The sequence below is a fragment of the Raphanus sativus genome, chromosome 5, assembly GCF_000801105.2.
Source record: "Raphanus sativus cultivar WK10039 chromosome 5, ASM80110v3, whole genome shotgun sequence".
NCBI lineage: Eukaryota > Viridiplantae > Streptophyta > Magnoliopsida > Brassicales > Brassicaceae > Raphanus > Raphanus sativus.
In genome coordinates, this window is record NC_079515.1 from 24,983,909 (window position 1) to 25,002,632 (window position 18,724).

General features: G+C 33.1%; 2 protein-coding genes, 1 long non-coding RNA gene and 1 pseudogene across 5 annotated transcripts; 2 read left to right on the forward strand and 2 right to left on the reverse strand.

Annotated features, from left to right (window-relative positions):
• The first annotated feature begins 1,386 nt into the window (after positions 1-1,386).
• Positions 1,387-3,622, forward strand: LOC108860521 (caffeoylshikimate esterase). The gene is made up of 7 exons (XM_018634388.2): positions 1,387-1,559; positions 1,814-1,943; positions 2,043-2,189; positions 2,299-2,429; positions 2,800-2,937; positions 3,026-3,124; positions 3,226-3,622. The coding sequence occupies exons 1-7, from the start codon at positions 1,542-1,544 to the stop codon at positions 3,475-3,477; spliced, it is 915 nt and encodes a 304-aa protein (XP_018489890.1). The 5' UTR covers positions 1,387-1,541; the 3' UTR covers positions 3,478-3,622.
• Positions 3,349-9,503, reverse strand: LOC108861104 (uncharacterized). Of its 3 annotated transcripts, XR_008946167.1 has the most exons (5): positions 9,237-9,418; positions 9,008-9,113; positions 8,413-8,510; positions 8,166-8,347; positions 3,349-3,433 (listed from the first exon to the last, which is right to left on the reverse strand). It is a non-coding gene; the product is annotated as an uncharacterized LOC108861104 (long non-coding RNA). The 3 variants fall into 3 exon arrangements; XR_001950808.2 differs by lacking the exon at positions 3,349-3,433 and having other exon boundaries at positions 7,827-8,347; positions 9,237-9,395; XR_008946166.1 differs by lacking the exons at positions 3,349-3,433; positions 8,166-8,347; positions 8,413-8,510 and having other exon boundaries at positions 9,079-9,113; positions 9,237-9,503.
• Positions 9,504-10,657: 1,154 nt separating this feature from the next.
• On the reverse strand, positions 10,658-12,034 carry LOC108858588 (uncharacterized). The gene has a single exon (XM_018632495.1). The coding sequence runs from the start codon at positions 12,032-12,034 to the stop codon at positions 10,658-10,660; it is 1,377 nt and encodes a 458-aa protein (XP_018487997.1).
• Positions 12,035-16,713: 4,679 nt separating this feature from the next.
• Positions 16,714-18,296, forward strand: LOC108860258 (photosystem I assembly factor PSA3, chloroplastic-like; annotated as a pseudogene).
• The last annotated feature ends 428 nt before the right edge of the window (positions 18,297-18,724 follow it).

Genomic DNA, 18,724 nt, shown 5'->3' on the forward strand with positions numbered 1-18,724 from the left:
GTTACATCAGCTAATTTTTCTGATGAATATGACACGTGTACAATTTTTTTTTTGAAAAAACTAAATAAACATTTCATAAAAGTAAAATTTTAGAAAATGTAAAATTTATAAATTTTATTATTTAGTAAAATCAACAAAATTAGTTAAATAATTAAAATTTTTAATCTTATATAAGAGATATATTCGTAAATGTTTTGATCATATCACAATACCGTCATTATAAGAGTTATATATGTGTTGTAATAATTCAAATTCAATGCTAGTGTTTTAGTCATGTTATTCTTGATTAATCATGTATATGTTATTTACATTTAAAGAAATGCAATTTTTTCAAATAACACTTTTTATTTTTTTGTCACAAAAATAGCAATCAAAAATAAAATAACCAAAATAACATTTTTTGTTTTGAAAATTTTAATATTTATTTTTTATTTTAAAAATTTTGAACATGTTCCTAAAATCCTATCCCTTAACTCTAAATTCTAAGTCTTAGATTAATTAAGACAAGGGTTATAAATGCATATTTATTCTTCGGTAAAACTATTTTTGATCATTTTCCTCCATGTGATGCTATTTTATGACAAAAACTTCGTTTGGTGCTATTCTGATCTTTTTCTCTTTAAGGAATCTAGATTAACATATCATAAATTCTTTAAAATGTAAGCACAACCATGATTAATCGAGAATAACACGACTGAATCATTACATCACATATATAACTTTTATAAGGACGAACTGTGATATGATCAAAACATTTCCGAATATATCTCATATATAAGATTAAAATTTAATTATTTAATTAATTTTTTTAATTTTACTAACTAATAATGTTTTATATTTTTAAATAATTATTTTTATAAAACAACTATTTAATATTTTTAAAAATATACATGTGGCATTTTCATCAGTAAAATTAACTAATGTACCATCCACGTCAACATAACTAGATAACATGACAGCTAATGTGGCGATTGATTGGTGTATGATTTCGTCAAAATATGAATATTAAGTATGTTATTTGAAATTTTCGAAAATCTATGTATATTTTACACGGTCATATAAGTCGGGTATGAATTGAATATATGGTGATATGTTGGGTATGAAAGGACCATTCCATCAATTTGAATATTTGTGAAAAAAAATTGAATATTTGCATGATTGATTATCGACTTATCTATTTGTAAAGTAAAGTAAGTTATTAGTTATTATCTATATTTGTTGAATTCAGGCGGAGGTAAAGTTAGTTAACAAGATTGAAAGAAATATTTAGTTGGGTTTAAAAATTAGTTAGCTAATCCCAATCCCAAAGGATCTGCTGACGTCATCCATAATTAGTCTCCAAAGTCTAAAAGCAGAGTTAAATGGCTTTTCCTAATTTGCCTCAAACTAAATTCCCTCTCATTTCTCATCATCGCTGTCCTCTTATCCCCTTTTCTTGTTTTGGTAACAAATCTCTTAAACCGTGACTCTCGTCTTCTTTAAATTGAAACACAATCCAGTTTAGCTTCTTTTCAAAGAAAAAAAAAAAAGAAAAGAACACAATGGTTAAGTACGGAGAGGTTTGTCTTGTCTCTCTCTCTCTCTCTCTCTCTCTCTCTCTCTCTCTCTCTCTCTCTCTCTCTCTCTCTCTCTCTCTCTCTCTCTCTCTCTCTCTCTTCTCTCTCTCTCTCTCTCTCTCTCTCTCTCTCTCGTTAATTATGAATTAGTTCTTCTATATGCATTCACTACGTGCAGAATTATGTTTAATTATGCATTATACCATTCGTTAGTAACTGATATTTGCATTTATGTATTTTGTTGTTGTTGTTGGTAGGATTATGTGTTGAATTCACGAGGGTTGAAGCTCTTCACGTGTTCATGGAAACCAGAGGAGCAGCAAGAACCGAAGGCTATGATCTTTTTATGCCACGGCTACGGAATGGAATCAAGCATCACCATGAACAGTTCCGTCCCTTCTAAACTATGATTAATAATCATCAATATTCATATGAAATCAGTACATTGCAAGCTTATGTGTCAAATAAATCTATGATGTTAACCAGGCACGGCAATAAGGTTGGTAAACGCAGGGTTTGTGGTCTATGGAATAGACTATGAAGGTCACGGTAAATCCGGGGGATTAAATGGTTACATCCAAAACTTTGATCATCTTGTTGATGACGTCTCTTCTCATTTTTCATCAATTTGTGGTAATTCATTTTCATATATTAGATAATATTATTATCTCAATTAATTTTCTTCAAAATAAATAAAATGGCAATAATTATTTTATATGTTCTGGGAATGGTGAATGTGAAGAGAAAGAAGAGAATAAAGGGAAGATGAGGTTTCTGATGGGAGAATCCATGGGAGGAGCAGTCGTGTTACTATTAGCGAGAAAGAAGCCTGAGTTTTGGGACGGTGCCGTTCTAGTCGCTCCCATGTGTAAGGTATGTGTTATCACGTATCCTCCAGATATTTTGTTAGTTATATATAGTGTATCGTTTAAGAATTAAGATAGTCCCTAAAAAAAAAACAAATTAAGAGAGTCCCTAGAGTTAGTTGCAAAAAAAAAAAGATAGTCCCTTGAGTTTTTTTCGTATAATATTATGCATATTTTGTAGAATTGAGAAAAGATTCTTACATATCATCTTTTATATTTCGTAGCTAGAAAAATGACCGGGTTTTTCTACAAGAGGATTAATCAACATCTTAAGAGACAGAAACCTAAATAGTTATAAAACAAATATAGAACGCTGCTTATAAAACACCTCTAAATATGCATAATACAATACTTTGTTCTTTATTTTTGGCGTACAGCTAGCAGAAGAGATAAAGCCACATCCTGTGGTGATCAAATTTCTCACTAAGCTAACTCGGGTTATTCCAACTTGGAAGATAGTTCCTAGCAACGATATAATTGACGTCGCATTTAAAGAATCCCACATCAGAAAACAGGTAACATTTTGATTATCATCATTTATGTAATACTGCAACTTCAGACGTTTTCTTTATTGTATAAACTTTTCTTTCGTTTATTTTGAAGGTTAGGGAAAATGAGTATTGTTACAAGGGCCGGCCTCGCTTGAAAACTGCTCATCAACTCTTAACAACTAGCTTGGATCTTGAGAAAAATCTTCATCAGGTTCTTCGCATTTTATTTCTTTAACATTAACTTTATATCGATCTCCTTGATAATAATCCAGCGAACTTTATGGATTAACATTAAAAACTGAATTTAAACAGGTAACGATGCCATTTATTGTCCTTCACGGAGAAGATGATAAAGTTACGGACAAAGACGTAAGCAAGCTACTATACGAGGTGTCTTCAAGTTCCGACAAGACTTTCAAGTTATACCCGAAAATGTGGCATGGACTTTTATACGGAGAATCTCCTCAGAATTTGGAGATTGTATTTGGTGATATCATTGGATGGTTAAACGAGAGAGCTTCTGTCACAAACCAAAAGATAGAGACTGAGTTAAAGCATGTATAAATGGTGGGTTTTTCCATGCATAAATAATTCTTGCAACACAAGAATTATTACTACTATTGTAACTCATGTACAACCAGTACCATATAATACAAGCCGTAATGTTTGACATTGTTCTCCTATAAAAATAAATTCTGTTTAACTCGAAACCCTATTTGGATTTGGAAAATCAAAGGTTTTCTATGATTACTTGCACCAGATCAGATTAACTAATCCACACAAAAATTGGATTTGCTTCTTTCTTGATTATTTTATAAACTTTTAGCATGCAGTGGCGCGAACATAAAAATTTAAAATAGTAAAAATCCGTTGTGCTAAGGATAGACACGGAGTGGATATCCGGAATTTTAAGTATATCTATGATCTGATCCGCCCCGTAAGAATAATTGGTTTTTTGATTCCGCATATTCGTTATTACGGATATCCAAAAATCAGTATATTTTACCGGATATCCGATTCGATCGGTTGATCCGGTAAAAAATAATAATAAAATATATTTTTCAAAAAATATTATAAAAATAAAAATTTTAATATAAAATAATAATAATTCATTACAATTTATTTTAAAACTACATACATTTAAAAGTTTAATGGCCAGATAATTAATTTAGTGGATAAAATAACTAAAGTCTATATAGAGATATAAAATTATATATAGTTTTATATATACATGTATATGCATATGTATATTACAGATCGGATATCCATTTTTCTTTTTAAAATGAATATTTGTGATTTGCTCTTTATTTGATGGATATTGAGTTTTAGTATTTGTTTTGATTCGTAAAGTTATGAATATCCGAATTTTCCGGATCGAATAGAAATAAATAACAGATCGTAACCAATAAAGTACAAACGGTATGTGATCAAATGGAGCAAATGTTCGTGACCGAAAAATTACAAATGGATTGTGACCGAATGTACAAACGGTCGTGAACAAAAGAGTGTTAATGGATAATACCAAAAAATATGAATGAATTATGACTGAAAGGATGCAAAAAAGTCGTAACTAAAGATGTGTAAATGAGTCATGACCAAAGAGGTAAGAATGGACGATGACTCATGCGATCGAAATATCACCGAGAGTGATAAAGGTCACCATAGAATTGGTGATCTAAGAGCATCATTGCTTTGGTCAATATAAAATGAATCAGAAATATATAATTTTTCTCAATATTTCTTTGATATTGCCTGTTTTACACGTCCATAATTTTTTTTGCCTTTAGGGTCTTTATTTAAAAGTCATCCGCTCCTATCATTTGACAAAACTTAAAAGGGGCATATTTCACTGTGTGGCTAATTGAAAAAAAGTTTATAATTCCTATAATCCTTTTTTTTCTTTTGATAACCGTGGAGGTCCGGCGATCGAGGTCAACCGACTAATCCCACGAAGCCCACGGTACTCCACGTATTCTTACGATTTAACGCTACCCCAGATAGCCACACGAGGTTTCGAAGTCGGGTCTGTATTGGAATCGTAACTCCCTCAAGACCACTAGCCCACCACTATGTGGTTAATTCCTATAGTCCTTTTAGCTAGAAAATTAACAGTAAAGAGTTCGATGTCCAATTTTATGAATCTTTGAATGTCGTTGGTTGTATGTAATCCCTGAATCAAAATGGTTGTTCATGTTAAAACTTCACTTTATCTGATTGCATATATTATAGATATGTTTCTTTTAACTGGTTTTTGAGACTTTAAATTCTTGATTATTTTATGAACGTTAATTAATCATATTTCTTGGTTGTTACGTAGTGGAAATAAATATTTTGTTGAAATAATTGATTTTGAAATGGGATCCAGAAAAAAAAACATATGGGTGAAAGACAGGCAAAATCAAAGAAATTTAATTCAAAAAAATTTAAATATCATTCAAAATTTTATAATAACTTAATATGTTTTAATTGGTACTGATGTATGTGTATTTTAATTGTAATTTAAAACTATAAATATACATTTTATATTATATATAAATGAATATAAACATATATATATATTCTATGATTTGTCATGAGAATTGTTTTTTAAAAATAAAATTAAGAATTTAATGATATAAAAATATGAATTATAAAGTAATATATTTATTTATAAAAAATGAGCTCCCACGAAATATCAAGTAGATTCCTTTTATAGTAGTGATAATGACAATTAGAATAATAAACTCAATTTATTGAGGATATCAAAATAATAAATCATCACAAGAATTAACATGATCGCGACAAATAAAAAACTGAATTTTCAAATAATATTATATATATTAGATCTCTACATGCCTCCGTACACCACTGTTCATCGCCATCATTTGCTAGAATTCATGTTGATACACGACTTAAATACACAAAAGGCTTGTTAAAACTCTTTTGAGATTACCCTCACCCTTTTTTTTTGATAAGATTACCTTCAGAGTTAACTGTCAAATGCTTAGAGATCACAGTTTTTCTAAAGAAGTTAAAGGCAACTCTAGTAAGGATATCTGGAAAGGTATGTGTATCAACATCTCTTATTAAAAAGATGAAAAAGAAAGAACAGAAAAAAAGAAGAAACGTTTATCTCTAAATCTATCGAGAGTTGGACTAATTTCCAAAAGGTGTTACGGTCTATAGATAGACTCACTTCTCGGGTTTTTAAATGAGACTTAAAACATAGTTTCATATTTGCGTGACTATAAAATGAAATATGTGGAGTGTCTTTAAACCAGTGTCGCTTAGCTCGTCTACCACTAGATCACCAACTCGTGGTTGAATATTATTCTCAGTTAATATATAACTTAAATGGAAACGTTTTCTTCTATTGAAAAACTGTAAAAAGAGACCTTTGATCAAAAACAAAAAAAGGTATGAGAGACCATCTAGCTACTTGTGCTTTTTAATTGGTCCACCTATTTAAAAGGATTTATATAATTACGTAGTTAAATAAAACAATTATAATATTTCTGAAAAAACCCATATGTATGGAGATGTAGATGCTCTGAGCTTTAAGCCGCTAACATAAAATTCTCTAATTTCCTTTATAAGTGCACATAGTCATGAGAACTCCATGGACTTACCCTGTTAATGAAATTTGGAGAACCAATTCGGTTAAAATCAAAACGTTGTAAATGGTTTTGGTTTTCTAACTGACTACTGACTAGACGGTCGACTTGTGCAAGGTAAATTTGCAAGCATGTGTAAACAATGTGGTAGGCGATTGTGGTATTGAGGGAGTTTTGGCCCCAATACGGATTCGGGTTTGAATTCTGATGGCCACTGGGGTAAAATTTAAAATCTGGGCTCTCTTAACATCTGGTGATCGAATAATTCGTTTGATGTCAGGATAGACCGGGTTATTAAAAAAAATGTGGTAGGCAATTTAATTTCAAGAATGCTAATGATTTTAGAGTGCATTACTCTTTAAGACACTTTTTTCTTTTTGTTTACATCATTAGACACATTCGGTTGGTGGGACACTTTCACTGAGCTCCAGACGCTTTTTGGACCAAAATGCCCTTCTACTCAGTAAAAAGAAACAACGAGTTTGGTTTTGATTCGTTGTATTTAGTTTAGTTAACATTTACTCTAGTTAGTTTTTTTGGATAGTTGAGTTTAATTCGGAGCCACTAGATGACATCCAAAACGACAAAATCAAACCATTGAAATATATTAAAACTAAATATTTTTTTGTTAAAAAAAGGTTCTGTATCCCCCACCATATTTTAGTGGTCATTATTACAAATTATAATGTATAAAATATATATTAGTATGTAAAATAAATTGTAATTTTTTTTCATCTACATTTTGATATCCATAATGTATATACTTTTGGTAAAAATTATAATGTTTACATTTTGAGATCTATGTGGACAAGATTTTGTGGACACTATTTTGTGGATACACATATTTCTATATATCACATGGAATTTTGTGGACATGGACACCATTTTTATCTTCTACATTTTAAAATCTATTTTAGTATATTTTAACAACTTGAATATGAGAAAACACATGAACACAAAAAAAATATTTGTGAACTCGTTTGTGGACAAATGAAATATATGAACATATATAGTTGTGGATTGAGTAAAAATGTGGACATAGACACAATATCAACAAAAAAACATATCAACACACACAAAAAAAAAATTGTAGATTAATTATTTGTGGACATATATATTATGAATAAATTTTCCTTAAGTCTCATCAAGACCTCAACTTTACTAGGATCCTCCCAAGTAGTAGCCATTCTCTGGTTAAACCCAATATGAAATCACCTAAACTCTGACTTAGCAATAATCAATCTATATATACATGTAGAGTAAGCGTAGACACATGTGGACATATAAGCGAGTAGTACATGCTTATAACCCTCCACCAAATTCTTTGTTCCGATCATATCCATACTTTATAAATAAAAGCTTACACTCCATATATGGAGGACTTGTTCAAGTAAAATAGAGTTGCCAAACAGGCTAGAAAAGCTGCTGGCATCAAAAGATAACAAGAATTCAAAACCAAATCCTAAAAGTTTCATAGTGGAGTAAACGATGGGTACAAGAAAACACATAATCCTCATACTGAGATAGTGGGAGTGATTGGACCTATGAACTGCGACATAAACCAACTAGCTTTGACTCCATAAAAGAGGTCACAAAGACCATACCTTTTGGAGAAGATTCAAAGAGAAGAAGCAAATAAAACATCTGGAATTTTCTTACAGTGTTTTGACATCAGTAGCGAGACCAGAAAAGCTGATGAAGACACCATTGTGGGTCTTGGAGATTCTCTAGAGATTGATGTTGATTGTCTGTAGCTGCACACCGATCCTACGATCACCCGCGATGGCAAAGCAGTTCTTCCCAACCATAGCCACAACGGCACTTTCATTGTACTCGAAGATCTAAACGGCACAATATCCATCGATTAGTCACCATCATAGAGAATCAAACATAAGACTCAACTTACCGGAGCATCGGAAACGAAGGTCTCTTCACCATAGCATTGGAAACGAAGGTCTTTTCACCGGAGCAGTCATATCAAAGTGAAGACTTTCTCTTATTGTACTAAATTATCGCACAAAACCAATTCTAATTATAAATAGGTTACAAACTTACAAGTACAGACTAGTAATTTTATTTTGTTTATATAAATTTTAGCTTTTATGTTAAAGACAGTCTATCGCTAATCGTTAGATTATGCACGACCACTTATAGTATGAATACAAAACATCCGAAGATTAATTTGACACGGAAAATCATTATATTGTAAGAGTTAATTCTACACAATGAATTAGTTAATATATGTGGATATGTCTATAATTTATACATATACTGTGTATGTATACATGGACATATAATCCTCGTTAAGGAGTACATGCGTATATGTAACTATGTGTCATCTGTGTCTATAGAGTATAAGAAATGGAGAGAGAAATAAAAACGAGAGAGAGAGAAAGAGAGAGAGAGAGAGAGAGAGAGAGAGAGAGAGAGAGAGAGAGAGAGAGAGAGAGAGAGAGAGAGAGAGAGAGAGAGAGAGAGAGAGAGAGAGAGAAGAAGAAAACCAGTAGAGGTGATGACAGGAGTGATGTTTGCATGCTTAGAGAGAGCTTCCACACACTCTTCTTTGCTCATGTGGAAGATCAAACATTTTTCAATCATGTGCTGCACCTATACATATATAAACATATGAACCAAAGATACTGAGGTATAAATAGAAGAGAAAAAAAAATCACTCATCGCATGGACGAAGAATAGTATATGTTTAATTCTTGAATCATATAAACATATTACCATGTGAATGTAAGAAGCAGAAGAAGAACCAGCCATTAGAAATAGAAACCCTAGAATCAACACTAAAACTCAAAATATAGCCTTCTCCAAAAGCCACTTGTGGAGATAAAGACACTCATATATAGAAGAAGATCACGAAGGGAAAAAAGAAAGTAGAAGACAAAAGAGTGAATAGTGAAAGATGATGTGCATGCATGGGCCAGCGCCCCACGTGGGAGATTGATCATAATTGGCTGGGAAAGGATTAGAAGAGATTTGTAAAATCACTCTTTCTCTCTTCTCCCTTCGTTTTTTTCATTTCCATCCGAAGCTTTATCCACGTGATCCATGGCCCTCTCTCTAAACTACTTTTTACAACAACAAAAGACACTCAAGGCATATTCTAATTTCCATAATCTTATAGAAATCTATAGTTTTTCATTGTTAATGCTAAAATTTATATTTTCTCTAACTGCATGATTTTTTTTTTAACTGCATGATTTTCATTGAAGGGGAAATCAAGAAAAACAGGCGGTTTTAAGTAGTAAATAAATACACGACTTGAGACATAGCAAGGTTGAGAGACGCAAGAAAACCGCGTGTCTTGGAGAACTGATTTTTAAAATAACACTACTAGACTATAATCGATGGTATGAAATCTATAACTTAAGTGTTGACACCATTCTTTTACAAAAAAAAAAGTGTTGACACCATTTTATTATTAACATAAAAAGGTCTTAACACTTCTCTTAACAAAGGCTTTCGGCAAGAAAGAAAACACTGTTGTAAGATTTATAATTCATAACTACTGTGAGAAGAGAACTATACCATTGTGCGTTCGGTTTTATTTGATAACTGGTAGCTAATAAGAGGAGGAATGAAAATCGATGAACTGGGACACATATATGGTCTTAAATATATTGACTATTTACACACACACACACACACACATATATATATATATAATCTGAGCTTTTTTAAAAAAAAGAACTAACGTAATCTTATTTTCTAATCTATATAGAATTTTCTTTCTTATATACCTCTATTAGATGCAGATTTTTTTCTTATTATCACATCTAAAGTCAACCATATATCTGTTTTGAACTAATGTAATCTCATTCATAATCTATACCTCTCATTTTTGTAGATGTCTTACATAACAATAGTATCCAGCTTTCTAGTTTCTACATGTTTTTTTTTTTTGACTTTAATTTCATATTAAATTGCAGAAGAATAAAAACTTATACAAGCATTGCAGCTAGTGTTTTTTGAGCTCAGCCAGCCCAATTATCAGCCCAAGAGTTTTACCCAAATCAAAGATCATAAAAGCCCTATTAGTAAACAGGCCTTAGCCCAAGTGATGGAGACCAAGTGAAGAAAAGAAAGTGGTGAAGAGTTGGCGTGATCAGTTTTGTCGATGGTTCCAATGACGATACGAAAGGTCATGCAAGCCATTTTTGCATCATCCTTGAAGAGAGAAGAGGATTCTTATCACGAAAGCTCAGAATTTTGTCCCTGATTTGACGATCAATCAGCTTCATTAACCCATCCACCGAACGGAAGCTATTGCGATGTAGTCGATTGTTTCTTTCCTGCCATGTCCAAGAGATGCAGCTCTGCCATGTAAGTAAGATCAGTTTTCCTTTCCAGGTTCGGCTACTGTGTGATTGAAGTTGAGTTATGACATTACTCCATTGTTGTTGTGGGTTCAGGCCGCAGCGACGAGCTAGTTGATTCCACAAGCTCCAAGTATAGGGGCACAGGAAATAGAGATGGTCCCTTGACTCCGGTGACGAGTTACAGAGCAAGCAAGTCGGTGGTGTTTGAAGGCCCCAACTCAATAATCTATCCCTTGTGGGGCAGCGGTTAAGGAGAAAGAGCCAACAGAGGAACGAGTGTTTTGGAATACCCCCCACAATCCAAACAATATGCGCCCAGGGAACAGAGATTCCCTGTCCAGTTAAGATTCCATAAACTTGACCAGTAGAGAAGGTTTTGTAAGTGTTACCTTCTAGTTCCCACTCATAATAGTCCGCTTCTGTTGTGAACTCAATTGTAGTGAGGAAAGCATGGAGCTGAAGCTGCTTCTCTGACCTAGGATGTGGCAAAAGCCAGTGATCATTCCTGTATAGAGAAGACAAAGTAGCATTCTCTCGGATTCCTAGCGTGGAGTTGAAGTCATTCGCCAGGAAGCTTCTCAAACAACCAAAGTCTGACCAATTATCAGTCCAAAAACGGCAGGTGTCTCCATTCCTTACTCGAAGTTTAATCCAGTTATAAATCTCACTCCTTGATTTGAGTAGTTTATTTACTAACCATGAGTTCCTTGGATTTGGTTTGACCGTCCAGAATGAGTTGAGATCACCATTTAGCACCGTGTCTGTAAACCAAGCCACCCAAATGGAGCCAGCTTCAAAGAAAAGAAGCCAAATCAGTTTCAATATACAAGCTTTGTTCCATATCTCCAGGTTCCGAACACCTAATCCTCCTTCTGATTTCGGTCTTGTCACAACTTCCCAACTAACTCTTGCTGTGTGTCTGACTTCAATGTTACCCTTCCATAGGAAAACTCCGCAGAGCGAGTTTATACGTTTGATGCATGCTTTAGGGAGCACAAAGGATGAACACCAGAAGTTTGTTATTCCGGCAATAACAGTCTTGATAAGTTGTAGACGCCCAGCAAAAGATAAGGCTCTCACACTCCATGAGTTGAATTTGCTTTTTATTTGCTGAATTAAGACTTCACAGTTGTGTAATGAAAGCTTCTTTGTGCATAGTGGGACTCCAAGGTGACGAACTGGGAGAGAACCTTGCGGCATTCCAGTAGTAAATTGGATGAGATCTCTTTCTTTGTGCATAGTTTCTACATGTTTCATGGATTAGTTTGTAAGATCTACTACTATAATTACTACTCATAATTTAACCATCTATATGATCGACTCAAAAATATCAATTGGGTTATAGTCGTATAGAACAGCCTGACATGTGTAGTGCACGTTACAGATGATGAAAAGCAAATTTTTCCTTTTTTTACGAGAGAAAACAAAAACAAAGTGATCATCAATTTTTTTTTTTTTTGGTATGGGTAAGGGGACGCGGGAGATTCAAGTTTTTGATTCGAGACCAATGGGCTGTTGACATGTCACGCATAACAATCTACATTGAGATCAAATAATCGCAAATGGCAGAACAAGCTGAGTGACATGGCAAAAATGGACATAACAGAGAGAATCTAACAAAGGTTACGTAAAGAAGTCACAGACAAACCATTGAAGGGGTGGTTTTGTCGAAATCTGAGGTTTCAGAAGGATCCATCCAATTCGGTCATTAAATTTAACTATACATATATTCCTCATCATGTGGACCTCTCAATTTGAGTCCTGAAACAGCAACTATTCGCTCGAATCAAATTCAAACCTCTATTCATCATTTTCTCTCTCATTCGCTCTCGTTAACAAGATTACAAACAAGACGCCTATTCTCTCTCATCCACTTATTCATTTTACCTAGATACTTCCTTATCCGACTCTTGATATCGTTTTCATTTGTATCCGTATAAATGAAATAAAAACTACTAAATAGCTAAATACTTGTTGTCAAAAAAAAAAGAAGAAGCTAAATACTTAGTTAAGGTTGGCCTGAACCCTGTAAAAGAACTGATTACAACCCCATATAAAATCCGTAGGGCACCCAAACCCGATAAAGTAAACCGATAGGGTAATCTGTAAACTGGAACCGCCGGAACTAAATTATTGAATTTTTAAAAAATTAAAAATAAAAATTTTGGGTTTAAAATTTTAATAGGGTTAAGTGTATCCTAAGAGTTGTTACCCCTTAATCCCTTATTAACATCCATAACTATAAGTTTTGAACAATATACACAAACAAAAAGCTAGAGAAACAAATAATAAAGGTTTGGTTAAATCATTAGCTGAAAATAAAATAAGCTTCACAAATATTTCTCTTCTGAACTAAGACTGAATCTAGTATATATTATGAATTCGATATGAAGTTTCTATGTATAATATTTCTATAACAAATGAATGCAAATAATATAACCACTTTAACTTCTTTTGGTGGTTATGTTTGTCATCTTGTGGTCGTAGATGCTGAGTCTTATGAATTCATATTATCTTTTGTTTTCGAAGTAAACTCTTTGACGTAAAAAATATGTTGAAATTTGGTTAAAACGTTTTAGTCTATACCCATTTTGTATCTTTATCGTTCGACTATTCTCGAGAATGTAAATTTGTTAAGAGTTTCTGATTATAACTATTTAATTGAGTCGTACAAAAAATGAAATATCACTGGAGACGAGACAGCAAAAATAGACAAGAGTTACAGAAAGAGACAACGGTGGTGGTGCAGTAGAGTCATATTATTGGCTTAACTCAATTTTCAAACCAAAAGCTCTTTAAAAGCAAAGCCGGATTTGTCGCAAGGACAAGTGGAGATTCTATTGACCACACCCACCCACTTGATTTTTTCGTCCTTCTAAGCCAATTGCAGTTTCAATTTATTTTTTTGTTTAGTTTAAAGTGCACGATGTGATTGAATTTCATTATCCAATGGGAGCATGCCGTGTCAGCATAACGGAATAAGTCTCTTGTATTTTTTCCTTTGAGCCAAAACAAGTGAAAGACGTATGATGATACCATAAGGGAGAGACACTCAATTATTCAAAGGTGGCTAGTTTTAAATATCTATTCTAGCACTCCTGAGCTATCGGTTGTACCAATTATAGGTCACGAGTAAAAAGAAAGAAAGTTTCGTTTACTTTGTATCAACCGGCCCGTTGGATGATATTTTTGGTTCAAAATAGCAAATACTAAATATATGATTAAAACGCTTAATTTTGGTTAAAACAATACCAATAACAGAAAGTGAAAAATGGAACAAAGATATGAAATATATTTTGAGTTTCATCAATGTTTTATTTTATAATATAATTACTCCCTATGCTGTACTATATACACAAATTGTTCGAAATAAAACCTACGGGCTCCACCCATATAGTGGATCCAACTTACGTTTTGATTCGATCGTTGTACATAGTTTTAGGAAACTCTCACTATTGAAAAACTCGTAGCTTCGGATTCCTTAATCATCTATCCTTGAATATTGTATACCAGGATGAAATTGAATTCCCCTGTTGCCGAAATTTACTGATTGTAATTTACTTTCACGTTTTTTTTTTCTTCCTTTTTCTAATGTGTTATCATTCATACGTTTTATACCTCGCCATCAGCTTATTGTAAAACATTATCTTCATTTCTTAGTGATATTTAAACTTTGCCCAAAAAAGTAACAACTGATTCAGCTTGTGATGACATAAACTACCTCAAGACTTTCTTTTTCATTTTGACTATGTCCGCGAATCACCCATTGATCATGTCATTTTGTAAGGGCATCTCCAACCCCACTCCATTTTTTTCTTCAAAATGAAGTAAAAATGAATATGAAGTAATGATTGCTCCAATCCAACTCCATATCTCACTCCATATAAAGTGGAAGAATCTAATTTTTGTTTGTTCATCACTTCATTATGAAGTGAAAAATGGAATATAGTTAGAGTACTTTTACTCTATTTTCATTTTTACTCTATTTTAGAGAAAAAATGGAATATTATATTGGAAATGCTCTAAGACAAATCAATTCTCTAAAATAGATTTTCTTTAGTGACCTTCAGTATTTCTCAACGAACTAACTTATGGTGGTAGAATTATTGAAAAATCTCTCGTGATTCTCGATAATAGTTAAAAGAAGTTATGACACTAGTGCATGCAGCTTGATCCTATCACCCTTGATATAGAGCTTCTTTTGTTTATTGTTCAACAACTTCTCTTCTTGATGAGCATTGCTTAGCTGACAAGGAAATAACTATATCAGCATGAATGTGGTGGATCATGAATTACAGCAATCAACCATAACACCATAATTTTTTTCAAAAAAAAACACCCATTACACCATAACCAGGCGGACGCACACTACCACGTAAGCAGTCACGTCCCCCGCTAATTTTGCTTTAAAGTAATTAGTTCAAAATTTTAGTTTTAAAAAAGGGAAACAAATAGCAAAATCCCATGAAATGTCCCCGACTAACTCATGGTTTAAATAATACTTTCCTTGAAATGTTTCTAGATCCACCACTAACCAGAGTCGTCACAACTAAAATATTATTTAGTCGCAGTTTTTTTTTTCCAGTTTTCAATTTTCTTTAGATGATATGCAAGCGCTTATCCCTTTCCAAAACCTTGTAGTTAGATGTCCAAACCCATACCTCTAACTGAACAACCAATATAAACAAATTTCACCGCTAGTAAAGGGTTTCACCTTTTACTAATCTTTGTCGATAAACACTAATTGATATACTTAGATTTCGACCCGCGCGTATAATTTTTTTTTTACAAAATCCACAAATGTTATTACTTGATTTATGTATATCATGGACATGCAAATTTATATGAAAGTTATTTTGAAGTTGTATTTGCAGTATGTGAGCACCAAGTCGATGGCTTGATAATGATTTTGTTTTCAGATATGAAACTGAAAACACAAAATTAAAATGTTTTTGTAAACTATTCTACGAAAACAAAAACAAAAATATAAGTAGATAACTTGGTGTTTATAACTATTATACAGATTTATCGCGTATAATGTTCGGTTTAGTTAAAACAAGATATTAGAAAATTAATATGACTAACAGTTTTATTTTAATGTTCCACACATGTAAGAAAATATATAGATGCAGAAGAAGATGTAACTGAGTTATGAGAAGCTTTAATTGTGGTCGGTTTATTTTAGGTTAGTGTAGCAAATTAGATATTTATATGTAATTTTAAATGACATTGAAAGCCCATTAATTGAAAAAGAAAAACAAAATTAGTAATAATACCAGTGGCAAAATATGTAAATATTACATGAAAATAAGGTTAGTTTTATTTATATACTTTTTTAATAGATTAGATTTACGGTTTGGACGTTTTAGAAACTTAAAACTACAATTTACGTCTGATTACACAATACGCATCATTTCTACATCGAACCGGTTTTCCTTCCATCTTGCTAAAGATTTTTTGTAAAAATATTTTCCTTTAATTTATTTAATTATTCAATAAATCTGAGATTCCGAAACAAAAAAGTGATGTAAAACTAAAATTACTAGATTAATGGAGGTTTCAAATCCTCAATCTGTAGAGTTTATCAGATTTGCTTAATGTTGTTATCGCAATTCTAAAACTGATGATAAGAAAAAGTTATTAAGCTTAATGTTCCCGCTGATGACAAAAAAAAATAAATTATTAAGCGATTTCACTTTGAAAAGAAAAAGAAAAAAAATCTCACTAAAAATATTTTGAGTATCTTCGGTGAAAGTGAATTGAGTATTCTCTCACTCCCAAATTTGGGCTTTACGTAATGGTCATATGCTTAAAGAAAGCCCAGCCCAACATCAAATTTAACATTTATTACCCATACAGAAAAAAAACATTTTGTTTTTGAAGAGAAAGAGTTCATACGGAGAAGATGATAACGTATATAAAGATGAGGTTAATATCATATCATCGTCACCTTACAAGAGCTTTCCTTTTATCACAGCCATGGTGATCGTCCCCAACATCTCCCCTTCCTCCCACCAAATCTCCCCTTCCTTCTTCCATCTCCGTCTCCGCATTCCCGCCGCCACGTCCCCTGCTTCCATCGCCTCAAGCACGGAGACGGAGGAGGAGGAATCGCTTTGTCGACGATCCGAGCTTACATAGAGAAACCAAACTCCATCTCAAGCTTCGCCAACATTGTCATCGGCTCTCTACCCGTCATCGGACTCCTCGCCAGGATCCTCAGCGATAAATGCGCACCTAGTGATTCTAGAGCTTTCTACGAGTTCCAACAGCGAAGAGGCAAGGTAACTACTAGAGTTTGATCGTGTTACAGTTAAGACTTACAGTTATTATTACATATGGATATGTCGGAATATTGTATTTCCTGTGATTTTACAAATGTTTTTAGCATTTTTTTGTTGATTTTTTTTCCAGATAATGTATGGTTGAATTGCTGTTACATAAAGTTATTACCTTTTTCGGTTGGGTGTTAATGTGTGTGATCAGCTTTGCTTTTTTTTTTTTTTATAGCTTTGCTGTGTTTGATATGTCGGAATGTTGTATTCACTTCGCTATGATTTTAGATCGTTCAAGCAAATGTTATTTGTAGTCATTTTTGTTGATTTTTTTTTCAGATAATGTATGGTTGAACTGTTGTGTTACATAAAGTTGTTACTTTTTTTTGTTGGATGCTAATGTGTGTGATCAGCTTTTAAGTGGCTTGTTTGGTAGGCAGGAGAACCATTGTATGTGCTTCTTTGCTGTTGGGTTGCTGCAGTAGGCGCAGGGCTTCTCAAATCTGAAGAGATTCTCGAAGGTGTTACTAGGGTTAGCATTTCAAATGATCTCGAGTTCGAAGAACAGAACTTCATTGCTTTGATGACTGAAGCTAGACAGGTTCGGTTTGGTCTCTTAGGAGTCTTTATGTATTTGTTTTGCTTCAGAAAGGTTGATATTCTTTTATTGGTAATGCAGAGGAGGTCAAAGTTGAACGTTGCAGCGCCAACGATCCCGATGGAGCTAAGAGTCGAAAAGGCTCTTGAAGGTATATATGCTTGTTGCTTCAGGGGGGGAGTTATAGAGGAGGAAGACGAGAAGCTTCTTCTGGTGATGCTAACCGCTGTTTTCCCATCAGTGGAGAAGTCTGAGATAGAGAGGATCATCAAAGAGAAGGCGATTAGAGTAGCTGAAGGTGGAGAAGAAGAGAATCTCATGGCTGAGCCGAAACGGCTGCCTAAAGAAGCTATTGAGATGCAAATGAAAGATCTTGAGTTCCTTCAACAACAAAACATAGAATCTTAACAATGGCCATGTTTCAATTATATCAATGTTTTGTTACTTTACTAAAAATTAAGCAGTTCATAGTCTCTAGGAGGGGGACTTGTTTGTGTAGTAGTTTTGTTTAAGAAAAGATGTTGTAGAGAGAGAAAAAAAGAGAGTAACCTTTACAGTTAAGAACATGTTTCCATCAGAACATTCTTTTAGTATATATGGCTGGTGAAACACTTAGTAAGCTAGGTTGACCGGTTAACCAGATCCTCATAAACCATATCGTCCTTTTCGTTTTGCCTCTGATGGAGGTATCTCTCTCAGTCTCTCTGTTAGTGGACGGTTGATGTTGAGATAACAACTCTCTTGTAAAGTTGGGAAAACGTCTTGTATAACACTAATCCTCAAAGAGCTATTATTAGCATATTATCAGATAAGACTAAGAATATTTTAGATGTAATGAACTTGTTACAATGTTTACATATACAGATACTCAAGCACATTCGATTTTTTTTTTGCTATCACCCATTGGTAAATTGCTGTTAGTTAATTGCAGTTTAATTAAATACCAGCTTCTGAGGAGAAACAAAACATGGTTTATCACTATAATGTGGAAAAATTGATTTTTGTTTTTGACGCAAG